Here is a 19004-nt window from a genome sequence, read left to right on the forward strand (position 1 = left end):
ACAAAAATGGAACCGTCAGCATAATGAAGTGTGCGGAACACAAAAACGATCGAAACGCCACTCACGTTGACTGGAGATTGAGATGTCTGAAGGCAATGAGGCAGGAACAGGAACTAGCGCAGAGTTGTCGGACGTTGACCCTGTGTGATGTGACTGTTGCGACTCCGACGCTAGCGCCGCCGCTTGTGATGATGATGCGACGTCCGCGAACACTGGCACCTGCGACGCGACAAGCGTTGGGTTAGACTCTGCACGCCCCCGCAACCGACAAAGCACGCCACTCAGGGCCGTCACACGTACGTTTTCGGTCGTCATCGACTGTTCCATGAGGTTCGACGGCTCCACCTCAAAGTCCGCATCGTCCCCGTCCACCCCCGTGTCGTCCCCCACCGAGTCCTGAGTATGCTGCGACGACATCGAGTTGGCCGTCAACGCCGACGCCGGCAGACCCCCCACCACTTTGTTACTGAGCGCCACCGTCGACGCCGACGAAGACACTGCCGTCAACACAGCCGCCGACGAAGTCCTCGCCGCCGGAGACTCCGCGGCCACCGCTGCCGCAGTCACGCGGTCGCTCGACATGCTGCCGTCCTCGATGATCTCCGGAGACTCGGGCGCCTTGATGCGCGTCGCCGGCGGAGCTCCCTGGTCCTCGGAGTCGGACTTGTTCGAGTCGCTCGGCGAGCGTCTCCGCGGCCGGCCTCTTTTCCGCTTCGACATGGGCGGCGACTCGGGCCGCGCAGTGCTGATAGTCCTCGCGTCTGCACCATCCACACTCACCAGGCCGTGCCTGTTGTCGCCCGTCACCTCAGCCAAGCCTTTTACTTTCAGCGTTTCGGCAGTCTTGAGCAGCGCCGACAGCTGGTCTTGCGACACATTCACTTCGCCCTTGTACATGAACTCTACGATGGCCTTGAGGTCCATGTAGCGCATGTCTTTGAGAATCACGATGGGATGTTTGCAGGGGTTCTCGACGAACAGCGCTTGGAAGAACGGGCTGCACGCAGACAGGACCATTTTGTGCGCCTTCAGGGAGTGACCTTCGCAGGCTAGCGTCACGTCCACCAGCGCTTCGTTGGATAGGAGCTGCTCGAACACAACCAGCATGTTCGACTGGTGGTTGTTCCACTTGAGGCAGAACTGCTGGGACCCCATCTTGAGCCCCGATCTTGTGCCGCCGCGACGTCAGCTGCAGAAAAACAAAGCACCGCTACAATATCCGGCCACAATCCCAAAACGGCGGCGACGACGACACGCAAAACTGTAGCCGTACGCACGGTCCCACAAAAATCCGATTAGCAAAACCAAAGCGTCACCACGCAAAGATGGCGACCGCTTCAACATGAAAATCAACATGGCGGCTACTCCCTCCCGGCAACTGTTCAACATGGCGGCTACTCCTCCCTCGCTACGTCGAACAAAGGCTACCTCAGGATCCGCTCAAACGAGGCGCAAATGCATGCCCCAAGCAACTTACTCATTCTTTTTTTTTTCTCACGATTTACGACCTCTCACTTCAACGAAAGCATTTGGCGTGCTGAATAAGCCCTATGCTGTATTCGGAGACTTCTTAACGCACCAGAATACACGGCACTACGCTGTTAAAATAGAAGCATGAAAATGACCGGAATTGGAATCCGCCGAAATCCACCGCACTACTACAGACAAAGAAAAAAAAAAAAAAAAAACAAGCTCCGGCTTAGGCCTAATAGTTCATTGTGCCCATTACCGTCATCCGACAGCTTCCTGCCACATACGCGGCTAATAATAGAGGCACCCAAACCAAAAAGCCTGCATAATGCCCCCGGCATACCTATTCTGGACTTGGACTAGTAGCTTGCATTCGTCCGGCGTTGCGCGGCTCACCGAAGTGGCGGCCTACGTTCTTCGTGTCCCAAGCGGTACTGAACTCGAGCAGTTCGGGCTGGGGTGTTTTTCCTCCACGGAACCAGCGACGGGGACCCCCAGTTGATAGCACGCACCAATGAGCGGGCGACGCTTATTCCTCCCGCGCTTTTTTGACCAATGGCAGATAGACGAGAGGAGGACGACAAGCAAGGGGAGAGGAGAATAATGGAGGAGAGGTTGCGTGTCGGGCCGCCACGCATGCGCGTTGGCACCCGCGACCCGGTGCGGAAGGCGAATTTTCAAAGATGGCGATCCACGCCGCTTCCGAATATCCTGAAACTAGAAGAAAACGGCCCCAGGCTGCTCTGATTTTATCCGTCTGCTTATCCGAGCACGGCCTGTTTATGGGTGAAGAAAATGCGACGAGAAGTGCGGCCTTGGAAGCTGAACGACGAGTGTGGACCGCGTTTTGTTGCCGGTAATAGCGGCACGGTAAAAACTAAAAACAAAACTAAAAAAAAATGCTGGCGCGGCGCAGATGCAGCCATGCAGCTGCGGCGGAAAGGCTGGGCCGGTGAAGAAGCTGACGCCATGTTGGGAAATGGGCATGGCTGCGTCGTTCACTGCGCTGCGCTGCTGACATGGGCCCAGCGTTCTCGCGCTCTTCAAGGCTCGCGCGTATCGAAGATCAACTTCGTTGAGATGCTCGCACGTGACTGTTTTATGCTCGTGCAGCCCGCTTCTCCTTCTTAGAGCTTGACGGCACTGCGTGAACACCCTGTGACGAGGGCTGAGCTGCAAATGCATTCATTTTATACACACAAAGACCCACGGTTCTGATATGTTAACGTGTTCCCATTTCCTTTGTGTTCTTTAACACAGCCAGACTTTTCCTTTTTTTTTTTTTTTTGTTCTAAGACATGAATTTGCCTTTCTCGAAATCGTAATTCCCCATGTTCGCTTTCCATGAACTCACGAGCGACAATGACAGGCTTTCGAACGTTTCTTGTCTAAACACCTGGAAAGGGCGGTTTCCGAAAAATGTCCATTTGTATTATTTAAAATTAAAAAAAATAATAATAATAATAATTCCTTTATTAGGGTGAATAATTGTGCGCATGGACATTTGCCCCCTTTTCCCGTATCTCAACACTCCCCCCCCCCCCCCCCCCCCCCTGCGGAACACACAGCAGATTTCCGAACGATCCATCAAACGGGATTTTGTTGGGGTCGCTTGTGACCAGGGTAGTTGCAGGACAAGATAAAATTCAGCGCTCGTTGCTTGAGATTATCTCTCAGAACGTTGTGAATGTAGGGGTGTAATAGCTCTTGGAGGATTTTCAGGATCATAGCCAGCGTTAACACAGATCGAACGACCATTATTAACACAATTTCCTGCTTGGCGTTTTTTCTTTTTTTTTTTTTTCAAAAACTTGCAAACACAAACGTATCAAGGGGCTTTAGCGTGTCACAGTGGCGTGTAACCACATCAGCGTGACCTGATAGCTAGAGCTGATGTAACCACATCAGCGGCCAAAACAACAAAGACCAAGACGAAGACAATGTGCCTTGTGTTGTCTTCCTAGTCTCCATCCCTGCTGTTTTCGGCGCTCTTATTATCATCTTTTTTTTCTTTTACCGTGAGCCAATTAGCCTAATTAACCACTATGTTAGAGATGAGAACAGCACTAAGGTCGCGAATATTTAACAGCACAAAAGAAAAGAAATCCTTAACTTTAGTCATAGCAGACGACATATATGGAAATATTCCCGCGTCCTATTTTCTCGTGCAGAGTTCTTCTTTGGCAACTGGACGGGCACACATTTCGTGTCGTCTTGTCAGTTATTTTATTTATCCGTGTCTCAGGGTTTAAATTGTCACGCTTCAATAGTTTTCGGACGCATTTTCCAGCGAGATTCAGCCAAACGGATTAATTCGGACGGCACCGGCAGCCAGCTGCGTGAAAGAGTGGTCGCCATTTTTGCGAAGCCTGGAGCGTAAGGTACTTCAACCAGTTTCCATTGTATTTTGACAGCCAGCCTGGCCAACCCGAGGGCACAGAGCCGTCCCGTCAGCGCTCAGAGAAACTGACAGCAAAGAAAAAAAAAACCGTCATGCCGACATGCCCTCCCTCTTCCGTCGGCCTCTCACCTGCGCGCCGTCTGCGCGTGCACCCATGCTGCCCATGCGCTCGATCGAGCAGACGACCAGACGGCAGCAGAGCAAGAAAACAGGCGCCCAGGTTGCTAGGCAACAGGACCTCTCGCTCGCTCTTCTTCTCGGGTCGCTCGGCGGCTCGGCTTTGCTCACTTCGGGCGCTCGGGTAAGACTCGGGTCTCCTGTCCGCTGAATACATCTTCGGTGGAAGCAGTCGAAATATTTTACTCCGGTGCCTGTTTTCTTCCTATTCTTTTCTTTTTTCTTAAAACAAAAATGTTGAATGAGCTTTTAATTGCACACATGGGTTGCGAGTGTCGCCATTGCTGGGCAGTTGGTACTGATCGGTTATTTCTACTTACTGGTTTCTTCGAACTACAATTGCTGCGGTCTGCAACTAATACCTATGACTAAGAGGCAACGTTGCTAACAGGGCGAACCGAACGCTCGCGGTGCATAAAATACGGGCATGGCCGCGAATGACGTCACATGCAAGCTATGTATACCGTATTTTGCGGACTGTAATCCACATGCTACACAGGTTTAAAACAATTGACATTTTACACGGTGCGGACCAGTGACCAGTGTTACGAAGTGCACTGTACTTAAAGTACTACTTCAAGTAGGTTTAGGAAAATTATACTTTACTCGTAGTACATTATATGTGCGGGTACTCGCACTTTAGTCCAATCTTTTTTTTTTTCTTTTTTTTTTTTGAGGAAAGTACGATTTTTGATTTTGAAGTACATTACACAAATTTGGTCTTGTTAAATTTGTATCACAAAAGGATACTTCGTCAACCCAGAAGAATTACTGGGGGAGGAATATTCTATTCTGACGAGAAACACGAGCAGACGACGCATTGCTCCGTTGGTAGTGGGTACGGCTTTCCCGCAGCATTTCGAACTCTCGCCACTTCTCACTCGATCAGCGCAAGCGAGGAGGCTAAAAATATTAGGAGAGGACACTCCACCAGAAGTTTCGTCCTAGCAGAGTTGGGGAAGTTCCGCCAACGACGAACAGAGGAAGAAGAACTTCTCGAATGTTGTACTTTACCAGGATCTCGGCCCAACCTTGAACCGGTGTCCAAACAATGGAGGGGGTAATCTTCACATTCGGTAACGCTTCTCGTAAACGTTTCTCTCCTATTACGGAGACGCCTGCCCTAATGTCCAGTTCCATGTCAACAGGCTTTCCTTGAATGATGGCAGTTATAATACTTGGAGGAACATGAGCTGCTTTAAGTTGCCACATGTTGTAGGTAGGGGGTTCATCGTCACTGTCCTGGTCGTTGGGATCGTCGAGGCTGTGAACTGGAACCGCCGATGACGCCTTTTTCGACCGTCGTCCTGGCGAGTTTTGGTAGCCTCGCGGGTTCTGGGGGTGTGGGACAAAATGGTCCCGGTCAAAATAGTCCCGGAAAAAATGGTCCCGGACAAAAATGTCCCAAGTGCCAACCCGGACAAAATAGTCCCAGGTGAATTTATCAATACTTTGAGTGCTCTTAATTGGACAAAATGGTTTGGTACTTTTATTTGAAACACGTTCAAGGATAATATCGACATTTTAATTATAATCATTTGAAACAAATTTTAAATCCCTTCTATTTATACCATGTAGGTCTATTTCTCAAAGCTTATTGATTTATACCGATATATTCCACGTGTGTAATCAATATCTTTCTACCGCCATAACCTGTTCAGAGGCTGAAAAGCTTCTCGGTGCAATTCAACGCATCGCCGGTCGTGACTGAGGAAGCAGTCAAAATACAATGCTGAGCCTTTATAGGGGACTTATTGTAAACCGCTTCCTCTACGCTCTCCCTCTTCTGACAATATCAAACGCGCAATGGAAGAAGCTCGAGCTCTTTCACAGGAAAGCTTTACGCATATGCTTGGGCTTCCCTAAAACTTCGCAGTGCCTACCTACACTAATTGAAGCAGGGGATTCACCACTAGAGCTGCAGGCCCATGAGAGGGCTCTACGACACATGACTAGACTTCACCGTGCCCAGTTAACTTACAAATTCATCGACACACTAGCATCCCGACACCATTCTCGCTTTGGTCAAGTCGCAAAAGCTTTCCGTGACTCAATCGACTATCCGGAAAACGTCCCACCTCTGCCGCCACCGCATCAGGAGTTACTCTTCAAAGTTGCCAAGGAGATTCGTGACCTACCACAACGTCGGCGGGTAGCAGCGGTGATATCCCGGAAAATTGCACTAGAACTAATACACGCAGAATACGATAGAATGTTACATATTTACACTGATGGCAGCATTAAGAACAACACAGCTACAGCAGCGTACACTGTCCCGGAACTTGGCCTCAGCAACATGGGACAGCTTGACACTTGCTTCGACACCACAACAGCTGAATTAATGGCTATCTGGCTAGCAATCACCGAGACACCCCTCCCTCCAGCTCCCCGATCGGTTGTGGTGTTTACGGATTCAAAAGGAGCATTACGCCAACTCATGAACCTGGAGGATGCTTCCCCTCTTGCTCGAACAACTGAAGAACTTGCACAAGCCGCAGGTAGAAATGGAAACACCTTTTACTTACAATGGATTCCTTCCCACGTCGGCATCCATGCAAGGTAACGAAGGCGCTGATGCTCTTGCCACAGCTGCCCACTCCGACAGCTCACCAAGCTTTTTTGTGCATACATACAATTCGGCCAATTCTTTTATTCAAAGAAGCATTAGAATGCTACACCCCGACCCTGAGACAGCAGCAGGATCTCCTCCACATCTCATTCCGAGGAAAATATTTAAGAGAAAAGAACAGGCGCTTCTTCATCGACTTCGAGTCGGATGCGCCAACACAAAAGCACGACTCCACCTCATTGAGCGCTCCTCTTCCCCGCTATGTGAAGCCTGCAACGTGGTGGAAGACCTTGACCATATTTTATGGACGTGCCCATTACTTGCAGACTGTCGTAAAAGCTTCCTTGAAAATGTGAACATAGTCGCCATACCTTCTCCGAATACGAACAAGGTTTTATTTCCAACGGGATCCCGTGCAGTGCGAACAAGGGTTTCTTCGAGCGGTCCTTGACTATTTGTCATCATCAAGAAGAATCGCATCCCATCTATGATGTATACTTACTCCCCTCCCTTCCTCACCTCTGTCCATCTTTCACCCCACTTCCCAGCAAAGTGATACAGCTGTCCCTTCTCCTGGGAGACTAACCTATCACCCTGCATCCCACCTCTTTTTTTGGATTATTTTATTAAAACAACATCACCACCACCACCACCATAACCTGTTTTCAAATTAGCGCTATCGAGCTTCAAAACGATATTCGGAATGAAAATCATTATCATACACGTTCTTGACGTGGTTTTTTTAAAGGGATACTACAACGAAATTTCGGCGCTCATTTTTTGGTCTATATGTGTTCAAAAGAGCAGTATCACATGGAACATACCAATATCTTGTTAAAAAAGTCTCGAAAACGAATTTTAAAACGAATTAAACGATTAGCAAAGAGCACCTGGTGGATGTCGCTAACGCCTCGTTCGTAGTGCTCGTCTAGGAACCTTGACAGCTAGTGACGGAGGTTGTCTCGTCTTCGGCCACGAGGAGAGAAGGGGGGAAGGAGGAACTCCTCTCTTCCCGAGAATCCCTTTTGTGTGTCGCAGAAGTCGCTATTGTCCCCCTAGAAGATTATAGAAGATTAACCCGTCACTCAAAACTCGTACAAAAGCAGCCGCTTCGGTGGCTGGAACGACTAGGCCATCCTCTCGACGTCAGCCTCGCCGTAGCTTTGCTCGTCTTGAGACGACCTACGTCACGATTGCGGTGGATGTGACGTGCTCTAAGCTGGGCCTTCTCCGAGCGCTTGCCAGAGTGGGCCGTTTATAACGAAAAATACAGCCACCAGGATCAAAATACAAACGTATGATTGTCATTTACGGATATTGTGGATCATATTCAACCTATTTTTGATCACGACGGGAATATTTCAAATTTCGTTGAAGTATCCCTTTAAAGGGATACTACAACGAAATTTCGGCGCGCATTTTTTGGTCTATATGTGTTCAAAGGAGCAGCATCACATCGAACATACCAATATCTTGTTAAAAAAAGTCACGAAAAGGAATATTAAAACGAATTAAACGATTACCAAAGAGCACCTGGTGGATGTCGCTGACGCCTCGCTTGTAATGCCCGTCTAGGAACCTTGACAGCTAGTGACGGAGGTTGTCTCGCCTCCGGCCACGACTAGAGAAGAGGGGCAGGAGGAACTCCCCTCTTCCCGAGAATGCCTTTTGTGTGTCGCAGAAGTCGCTATTGTCCCCTTAGAAGATTACAGAAGATTAACCGGTCACTCAAAATTCGTACAAAAGCAGCCGCTTCGGTGGCTGGAACGACTAGGCCATCCTCTCGACGTCAGCCTCGCCGTAGCTTTGCTCGTCCTGAGACGACCTACGTCACGATTGCGTTGGATGTCACGTGGTCTCCGCTGGGCCTTCTCCGAGCGCTTGCAAGAGTGGGCCGTTTATAACGAAAACTACAGCCACCAGGCTCAAAATACAAACGTGCGATTGTCATTTACGGATATTGTGGGTCATATTCAACCTATTTTTGAACACGACGGGAATATTTCAAATTTCGTTGAAGTATTCCTTTAAATGAACCTGTCGTACCACCGTGTTCTATTTTTCAGAAACAGCATCACTCTCACTGAACATTGTATATTAAAGAAATCAAAAATTGATTTCGCAAGTATGAGCGTGTTTATTACATAAGAAGTCGACGCTGCTGAAGTGAAGGCCTAATACAAAAATGTATTGATATGACCCACACCCCTCAAAAAGTCGTTCAAGGGACGGAGCGCTTGCACGTACTGTGTGCACAGAGTTACAAGCCGCTGCTGTATCTCTTTATGGATGAAGAAAGAATAAAACAATTAAGACAGGGACAACACAACCGCATCTTTCACAGAAGATGAAAGATGTGGTTGTGTTGTCCCTGTTTTAATTGTTTTATTCTTTCTTCGCCCATGACTTAAACCAAGACGCTCTTCTCCCATGCATCTCTTTGTAGATTTTTTTTGTCCTCTTCTTTGGTGGATGTCTGACCATTTCCTATGTCATAACCGTAGTGACAGAGGATTGTTGAGACTGCAGAGCGTCGATCGCCCTCCAAATGGTGGGATGGCAGTGCCCAACCGTGCTTGAAAAGTTCCTGTTCCAGGCTTCCGCGAGGTTGTTAGTCCTGTGGTCGCCGGTCATCGTTGCAACGTGCATGTTCCAAATCCTCGGAGGAAATTTCGGTGCACATCTTCGGAGCCTCACCGTTCCATTCCATGTGAGAACTCTGCGAAATGTACCCATGACATAGCTACTGTCGAAGTTCGTGTCAAGCAAATCTCCTGCCTTCTGGAGGAGCTGTATTCCGCAAAAACTTAATGCCACGTGCGATGTTGTCAAAAGAGAGGAATGCCAGTCCATTCATCATGCCAACAAACAGGCGAAAGACGTCGTTCTCCTTATAAAGGACCACTAGAGACAGCTCTTGAATTTTTCGCCATATGTGCTTTGGCGAAAATGAAAATAGCATCCTCTTGTGGCGACGTCTTCTCCGAACACAGCTCGTGCAGAGTTCATGGCAGGAGTCTCGAAATCGGTGACGACAAGACCTGGATTTAGTGATGTTCCGGTGGTGGCTTCCGCAGCTGCAACCACGGCGTTCAGTAGTTTTTTCGTATGGGGAAAAAAATGAGGGCCTACAAGGGGGGATGCAGAGCCGTTTATTATTCGACTATGCAAACGATGTGTCTCTGTATCCCTCGTGCTTGTTCCACGTTTTTTTTTTTGTGCCGTTTTTTATTGGATATATGTATTGATTTATTGCACATTGGCCCCTTGACTGCAATTTACTCAAAAAATAAAGAAGGGTTAGCGTTGTGTTTCACGAGTATTTCCCAAACTATTTTGTAAGTTTTTAATATCCATCAAAAGTAGAAAATAAAAAAAAAAAAAAAAAACTGCAAACAGAAAATAAATAATGCCACGCTGGGACCATTTTGTCCGGGACCATTTTGACCGGATCCCGAGAGACCCCTATCAGTCAGAAATTTCTGCCACCCGCCTGAGCTGTGGAAACCCAGTCAGCGTGACTTCCCACCTGCATTGTGCATTCAGTTCGCCGGCATTTTTGAATTTTTTTACTCTATTTACCTGTTCAAGATGCTTACCCTTTGAGTGTTACCTTCCTCTACGAGAACCAGTGAATACCAGGGCTCGTAGCCTGCTTGGCCTTGAAGCGAATGAAGAAGGCAAGTTAAAACGTTGGGTTGGGCTAGTTCGGTCATTGTGATCATAGAGGACTAAAGCCGCAAAAAACACCAACGAAGAAGAGACATATACAACACGAACTGGCGCTAACGTTCAACTGATTTAATCAAGGCGAACCATCCAGCACACATGCGTGCAAACTCTTTCCCATCATGCCAACCCCATGTGATAAAAGCAACCCATAAACAGAAACAACAGACAACAATGATTTAAATATTCGTATCAGTTGTGGGAGCCACGTCTCCCTATCTAGGCCTAGCACATGCCGGCCGTGGGGGGCGGCGGAGAAAAGCTCACTGGAGATAAGGTCACCGGAGAAAAGCTCACCGCAAGACCGTCAGATGCGGAGAAAAGCTCACCGGCCTTTGAGTGGATGCAGAGAAAAGCTCACCGATTTTTTTAATTGAGCGGATTCTGCATCAAACGTGGCAATTTAACACAATTCGCATTCGTCACTTCATTAAACATGTGTCCTCGTTTTTGTAATATTCATGAAGTTCATTGGGCATATTTACTAATTCCTCAGAAACTAGTAATCACCCATTTTGTATATTAATGAAACCGCAAGTATAAAATCAAAACATCGTACACCGGTAAAAAAGACAACAATTTATTGGCAGCTGACAGTGCGCCGTCGGTAGCTCTGTCAGATAAAAAGGTTTACTCTTTGCGAGCTAACACGAATAGCGGTGTGGCGAATCGTTTCAGTTCCGAGTATTGTGTACTGCCTAATAAATAAGTAGGTGTTTGTTGATGTAATCAGAGTCCGCTACGCTGTTTTCTTTCTGTTAATTTCACTAACAAAACTTTAGTTGCGAACAGCTTCGTCTTGTCGTGTTTGTTGTCTTCATTCCGTCGTCGTCATTTGAGCGATTTTCATCATGCATGACGTTTACCCATTCGCCCTATTCGCTACCTTACAGAAGACTACTTCTTATATAGGTCACGAGTAACAACGGTGCGAGTGTGCGGCTCTGAAGGTCTGGGGTGGCTCACCGAAGAAGGACACTATCACGCAAAGGCAACGGGTGGAAACACCAGCACGAACGGCTAGAAAACGTGCATGTCCGTGGAAGAAAGAAGCCTCGATATCCTATTGACTGCTTTATCCTGTTTTCAAAAGTTAACAAAAGCTTCAAAAAGAATTACAGGCACTTTCGGATTTTCGGCATTTACAGTTTTGATTTTTAGGAATTCGGCAGACATTATTAAGTTTTCTAACTTTTTCCTGTTCTTCAAGTTCATAAAGTTTTCAGTTGGGCTTTCGTTGCCTAGAGATAGAGAGTAAGCCACAGAAAACACTCGCCCGCAATTATTATTTTGGGAGCAGTATACACAATAAGCTTGGCAAATATTACAAAAAAGGAGATTTTTTTTTTACAAAGCTGACGAATTTTAGTAATAATAAATTAATATATGTTACACATGATCCAACAGCCTCCACATAAATAGAAGAAAAAAGATCGGTGAGCTTTTCTCCGCATACGCTCAATGGCCGGTTAGCTTTTCTCCGCATCCGCCGGTTTCGCGGTGAGCTTTTCTCCGGTGAGCTTATCTCCGGTGAGCTTTTCTCCGGTGAGCTTTTCTCCGGTGAGCTTTTCTCCGGGATTTGCCGTGGGGACAGCTATGGTAGCGGCTTCCCGGATACGAGGTGAGCCCGCATTCCTCGACGGCGGCGGTTTGTCCCTCGCCCTTTCTGTGTGAATGTGCCTCTGGCGCACCCTTGCGAATGATTGTGGACGCGACCCACCTGCGGGATAAGCCACACATCGTGCATAGTGTCTCCCGAGATGACCTTGCCAAGATGGTGTAAGCAACTTTGAAGTGTGTCACTGGGATCATATTAGGTTCAATGCACGGCGCACAATTCGACACTCTCAACCTCCTTCACGGAATTATGACACATTAACGGCCTCGCTAACTCGGCTGAAATTTCGATGTGGTATAATAGGATTGTCAGAGACATGGTTGAAGGGTGATGAGTTTGTGAACCTGCCAAGCTACAAATTGTTATCATTGCCAAGGGCGGCTGATTCGAGAGGTGGGGGCGTGGCGTTTTATCTATCAGAAGGAACAATGTATAAAGGAGGGGATGAAAAAATATAAACAAAAAACTGGCGAATACGAGATGCTATTCATTGAACTGGAAACCAAAGACACAGTGGGCGTGATTTACAGGCCGCCAGGCTCTCAAATACAGTCGTTCTTGATAAAGCTGGAAGATGTACTCCAGCGCTTTTCTGCCATAATATGTGGCGATTTTAACATAAACACAGCTGACTGCTCTGGTAATGAATATCGAAACCTTATAGCTTCATACGGCTTTCATAATCATATCATCGACCCAACCCGAGTGACCGCATACTTCCTCCTCTTCAATTGACCATACTTTGTCAAACTTAGATACGGGATCAAGAGATGTCGGTCTTATCACCGAAAACGTTGCAGACCACTTTCCCGTCTATAACATTGCTCCTAACCCTCAGCCCCTGTCTAATAGGCCACTTCCGTGTAATATACAAAGGGTAAATTTTGAGAAAACCAGACAACTTATACTAGTAGAAGACTTCACTCAAACCGGTGTCAGTGATATTGTACCTTGATTAACATTGTGAAAGTGTAATTGCTTTAGTTAGCGCATTTTCTTTTTCATCAGTGAACGATGGTTAATTTCGCTACATTTCAGTCCCAAACATCTGTTCCGCAGCAGGTGTGTAAAAACAAGCGACGATTCAAAGCAAGATTACAATCGAAAAGTACATAAAGTGAGTTCAAGGCTCGCCAGCATCCCGGTGACGCTTATATATTCATAATATGCCAGTCCTGTCACTAAAGAAAATGACCCCGTCGTGCATGAGCAGATAAAAACATTCAAATAAAGAATAAACTACGTGGGCTATGAAAGGTGTCTCTTTGTACTGTTTTCTCTGCCGGGCAGCTTTTATCGGGCTCTTGTTCTCAAAGATTTTGAGCGTGCGAGTGATGTTTTCAACGCAGAACAAACATCTTCGCACATCTTACTGAGCAGAAAGAACAAAGCGGTACTTATTTAAAATCGAAATTTATTACGTGGTCTTCAATTTATTTTGATCGTACATGCACGGGTAGTTACTGATCCAGTGCTACTGCGTAGTTCTTGCCGTCTCCCTTAATTTCCAGATGTCCTTCGTTCGTTTGGCACGTATATCCCTCATGCTGAAAGGCGCCGACGTCGTGTTCGCGCTAACGGTGTCCGACAGTGCACATAAATACACGTACGGAGCCGTTAAAGCACCGTTTTTAATGCGATGAATTTGAAATATAGACGCCGTAACTGACCAAATATTTCATCGGCCTGACTGAGAAATGTTCCAAGCTACCTAGAACGTACGAATTATTCGGAATATTTGCTCTTATGATCGAGTGCAGGGAGAAAATGCACTCACTTTTTCCCATAGAAATGCATTACCGGAAGTCAATTTTGGGCTAGTTGCTGTCTGGTTCAATTTGCGCCAGCACACTAGCGCCACTTGAACCTCTAACGTACATTATAATAACTCCATGTGCGGTACCACGGCGGCCATCTTGGACAAGACATTAGTTGAACCACCAGGCGGCGTTGGCTGTCCGAGTGAGCTAGAGTTCCTACGTGAGACAGAGTTGCGCGTCTGTTTTCCACGTGCCGCCGCGAATCCGATCACGTGAGGAGCCGGATCAAGTGTTGTGCAGGAAAGTAGACGTTGCACGCTCCCCGGCGTACGTTCCCCTGCTTTCGAGCGCGCCGCGTGCCTCGAACGCGCGGCGCCGCTATTCGCCGAATTCAGTCACGTGACGAGCGGGATCAAGATGCCGTGCAGGAAAGACGGCGCTACGGAGATGAACGTGCAACTCTGGCTCGTGAGCAAATGTGCGGAACCTGCGCGCCGATTTCGAAACCCCCTTTCCCGTCGCTTGCGACCTTGACTTCCCTTCTCCGCTCCTTTCACGTGTCCACCCTCTGGCGCGTCGCGCGTACGTTCATTAGGGAGTTTTCGTACACCGCGTTGCCCCCTCCGCTAAGCGTTCCGCAACGAAGAAGTTGCTACTGCGCCTGCGCGCCGATAGCCTTGACTGTGGAGTTCCCGCTATCGTAGCGGGTTGCGGAGGGCCTTGCGGGACGGCGAAAACGATCTACAAAAACTCCCTATTGTTGAGGGGACAATGTACCGCATAATCCCCAACTGGAGGCCCCCTGCCCCAACTTGTCCAGCTGCAAAGCGATCTCAGCGAGATGGGGTTTTGAAGCGGTATGAAAAAGTGGGACCGCCAATTTTGAACTATTCTTTTTCGATGTTGCATAAGTTGTGAACAGGGCTGGCAAAGGCACGGGCGCAAGAACGTAGCTGTGTACAATGTTTGGGTTGCAGAAGCACTCGCGCGCGGAAATGGCAGGAAGCGCTTTCTGAAATCACACGCCTACATTCCCCAGCGTTGCAATCCTACGAGTAAAAAAGAGTACACCTTCGGGACAGTGCGTCAACGTCTCGCGAGTTCGTGAGCGCAACAGCATACATCTGAGCGTGCTCTGGATGCCGGCCGTACGAAAGAGACACCTGGCGCTTCCTGTCACCACTGCCTCTGCTTGCACGCGCTGCCGATTGGCGGTTCTTTCTTTTTTCTTTCTTTCGTCTGTCTTTTAAAAGCACTCAAACTAATATTTTCTCAGCCCCTGCTCATCGTACCTCTGCACTTCAGCTGTGTAAACACATAGTGATGTAATTTGAGATATGGGACGGAGTGTCTATACATTCTTATTTCGTGTGTAGTGCCGGCATTATATTCCTTTGCTGCGAGAGGGTCAAAGAATGGTAGGGTCGGCAGCAGAAACTATTTCAATGCCCCAATTATGATCAAACACCAGTAAGAACATAAAAAAGAAATCCCATGGGCACAAACAATATTCGGAGTGACGTGGACGGAACGCGAGAAGCTAGATCTTTCCTGGTGGCAGTCGTCAAAGGAAGCGAACTAAACGTTGTTCTGGTTCCTTGTTTTGATCGGCGTTGCACGGAAACTCGTCGATTATCGACTATCTTGTCAGTACTAAACATAGTGAACATGATATAGATGATTTTTTGATTTTGTTTCTGTAGCTAAATCAGAGTATCGAAATATGAGACGACCGCTGACGCTTGCGTCGGCTAACAAAACCTCAATCGCCGATGAAGGCCGATGTCATGGGTGTATACAAATACATCAAGTCGTCTGCTTCCAGTTTATTCGGGAGCAGTTAAAACGCCGCGCTTTTTTTTTTTTTTTTTTGCGGTCAGTAGAGACTCTGCGAATTCTGACTCGAGCTACTCCATGCGGAGCTGAGGGAGCCGCTACTGAACGCGACCAATCGGAAGCCAAGAATGGCTGAAATTTCCTAACTGCCGTGTGATTTGCCAATTCGTTGTTCCAATCGTAGTAAATCCGTCCCAATCGCCATTTAATTTACTAGTCGATTATTTGTATGAGAGGATATATTTTAAAATTCGTACGTGGCCCACCAAATGGGAATAAAATTGGCATAGGATTCCAAAACTATAGTGTTACCCTAACTTACAAACTTGTTTCACTTGAAATTAGAGTTGACGCGCAAGCGAGCTGGTGGAAGCTCACACTAAAAAGGCCAGAAACAGGAGAAACAAAAAATAAATAAATAAGAGCGGGATAAACACAACATAGTTTCAAATCACAGCTGAAAATGTTTACTTAGTGAGTGTAAATTTCCAAACTTTGTATAAGTAAAAAAAAAAAAAATAAAAAAAAAAAATATATATATATATATACCGACACTTTGCAACCGCAGCTGTTTTAGCAGGAACAGTAGACGCAGAAAAGATATATCTTTGAAAGTAAAGTTTCCTATGGCTGCGAAAAGCAAATCGAGGTCGTGAGCTTGTGGTGCCACTGAGAATAAACGAACAGCGATCGCTACAGGCAAAACGGGAAAAGAAAACTCCTGGAGAGCGCCGTGACCGACTCAGGTCAGCGTCCGGCAGAAAGAATGCACGCGACATTTAATGCACGCACCATTAAACTCGTTTCTATTGTACCACTTTAAACATTTGTTCTTTTTTATCACTATTTAAACCTGGTCGTCAGCAGCCCAGCCTCCCTACGAAGGGCACGTTCCGAAATTCACTGATCTGAGAAATTTGTATTTCAATTGCTGACATGTGCTTCAAACTCACCTGCAATCTTTTGTATAAATTTTTATTTTTCACGAACTCCTGTCACAGTGCTTTCTTCTATTCACAGACTTCTTACATTTTTCGACCCGTTTTTTGCCCTTGGTTGAAATCGGCAACGTCCTATCTTTCTCTACTCCCGTTACGGCAGTTTTGTATATTTTGCACCACTGTAAATTAAAAAAAAAATAAAAAAAAAATAATGCAAAGCATTTTTTAAGTGCCTGATAGGACAGATTATGAGCCTTGATCTGTGAAAAGTAGAAAAAAAATTGAAATGACCTTCATTTGAAACTGATTTTTCAATTATTGCAAAATCGGTAACCTGTCCACATTTCAGTGTTTTTTTTTTTGTTTTTTGTTTAGAAAGGTTATTGTTTTCAGTTTCAGTGACAATTTATGCGAGTATTGAACAAACCCGTCCAAATCATGTTAAAAATTGTGAATTCCAAAGTCTTTTAAGATCCGGATCTATAAAGCTCTGAATTGCTTCGTAATCGATAATACATGTTTACTTCCTTTTATTTTATGGACAGTCTCTGCAGAAACCAATATTAAACCTAAGCGACAACAGTTTTTCTTTTATAAATATCCAGAGGGACGGTTTCACGCCAGTCGCAAAAACGTGCGGCTTTGTGATTTTCGCTCCCTAAAAAAAAAATGTTATTTTCCGAAAAAAAAAAAAAAAAGAAAGTTTGAATATGTTTTTCTAAAAAAGTTTGAATATATTTCTGAGATAATATATACAAAACCCCAAGACTCACCCCCTCCCCCCCCCTCCCCGGGGGGGGGGGGGGGGGGGAGGACAACATAACACAAAGTTTCAAACACAGCTAAAATTTATTGGAAAGAATATCGTGGTTTTGTAGGGTACAAGTTCCCCGAAGAGCAAAAGGAAGGAAAAGGGATAGGATGAACTTCTTTTTCCCGAACGCACAAGAGAGGAAGGACAATAGAGAGTTATAGTAGATCGTTCCGATACCTCCGATAGCCCCGATAACGATACTATGCATGCACAAGGGAGGCGGTGGCGGAGTATCGGGTATCGTTATCGGAGTCATGGGAACGATCTACTAAAACTCTCTATTGACCAATAGCACACCGGTACTGTTCTAACTCAAACAAAAGGGGGAGGGGGAAGATCTCTTATTCTACCTCGGTGAGGTCCTGATACACATCACAAAAGAAAGGGCTGCGGGATTGTGACCCATTTGGGGAAAGATCGAACATGGACAAAGGCGAACAACCGCCGACATTCGTCGCACCCGAAACAAAGGGGCAGGTGTGAAACGTAAACCCAAATTAAAAGAGGGCCTATTTACTGCATTTCCGTGGCTAATAATAATGAGGGACTCTTTTACCAAGCGTTTATGATCCTCTCGGCAGGGGCTCCGGAACCGGGGGGGGGGGGGGGGGGGGGGGGGCAGGAGGGGGGCGTCCGCCCCCCTTATGTTTTTTCGTAGGGGTCATGCCTTCCCCCCTCCCCCCCCCTTCCCCCCCGACGCTGAAGGCTGACCCACAACCCTCCCTATGTAGCAACATGCTACCGCGCCTTCCAAGCTTGAAGCGGAATAAGAAAGGACAGCGACGTTTTGTCGGGACGAGAGTTGGTAGTAAAGCTCATACCCCTGTTAAAGGCCGCCGTACAGTTCGCGCTTTCCACTTTTTCTGCGTTTCCTCCTCCCCTGCCCTCCTTTCCTTCCTTCACTCCCCCCCCTGTTTACCGCCCTTCCCCGAGGGGACAACACGGAGAATGGATTAGGAGACGCCTCCGTTATACCGGCCTAACCCGCCGAAGAGGGGGCCTGCTGCTTGACCAAAAATTATTTCGCTGCTCGAAAAAAAAAAAAAAAAAAAAACGCCGCGGGCAGCGGCCGAATGCGCTTTGCCGGATACGAAACGCTCCGTCCGCCTTGAACAAGCTTGTATGCACTGGACTAACATTTTTCGCAGCGCGGCAGGTTTAGTGTAGGTCCTATGGTCCTGCAAGACTTCCCTGTCCGCCACAAGCTAGCCAATAATTCAAGAACATAACGACGGCAGCGTATTCAAACAGTGTAAAATGAAATGTATATAATATTTATAAGAACACCGTTGTCTTCACTGCTTGGCTTTCAAATTTTTAGCGTTGCCAATAATCGTAATCAAACTATTTTTATGATTGAAGACCCCTCGTCGTGCATCGACCCCAAGATTACGCTTACGTGAAACATGATTCTGCGCGGAAGCGGCTCGAGTCACCGTAAACTTTTTTTTTTTTCAACGTGGATTTTGCTTTTTAATTTAGCTGAAATACCACTGGCAGAACACGAATCGCATACTTGGAAGGTATATACCGTCTGAAAACTCATATAGCTGGTTGAGTGAATGCAATACTATCGCATTCGTTGAAGCTTGATTTTTGATTCGAACTTCAACAAATCACACGCACCCATTCTCCCTATTCCTGTTTACCCAGTCATAGTCGTTCCCTCACGATGCAATACGTGTACAA

The 19004-nt window shown here is 46.9% G+C and overlaps 1 protein-coding gene across 34 annotated transcripts in view; it reads right to left on the bottom strand.

The window, feature by feature from the left end:
• Nucleotides 1–2324, bottom strand: part of LOC8023646 (protein tramtrack, beta isoform) — a 217870-nt gene extending 215546 nt beyond the window's left edge. For 18 of the 34 annotated variants that reach the window (XR_005799048.2, XM_040505260.2, XM_040505253.2 and 15 more), the window contains exons 1-2: nucleotides 1814–1922; nucleotides 66–1189 (exon numbers count right to left, since the gene is read on the bottom strand). Coding sequence is in view for 32 of the 34 variants with exons in the window: in XM_040505260.2 (XP_040361194.2) it covers nucleotides 66–1155 (1090 nt within the window). In the remaining 2 variants the exon portion in view is untranslated. Of the gene's footprint in view, nucleotides 1–65; nucleotides 1190–1813 lie in introns of all 34 variants that reach the window. The other 16 variants (XR_005799053.2, XM_029966529.4, XM_040222242.3 and 13 more) reach the window with 1 other exon arrangement.
• Between the last annotated feature and the right edge of the window lie 16680 nt (nucleotides 2325–19004).

The sequence above is a fragment of the Ixodes scapularis genome, unplaced genomic scaffold (assembly GCF_016920785.2).
Source record: "Ixodes scapularis isolate PalLabHiFi unplaced genomic scaffold, ASM1692078v2 PGA_scaffold11__112_contigs__length_91849675, whole genome shotgun sequence".
In the NCBI taxonomy this organism is placed as follows: Eukaryota; Metazoa; Arthropoda; class Arachnida; order Ixodida; family Ixodidae; genus Ixodes; species Ixodes scapularis.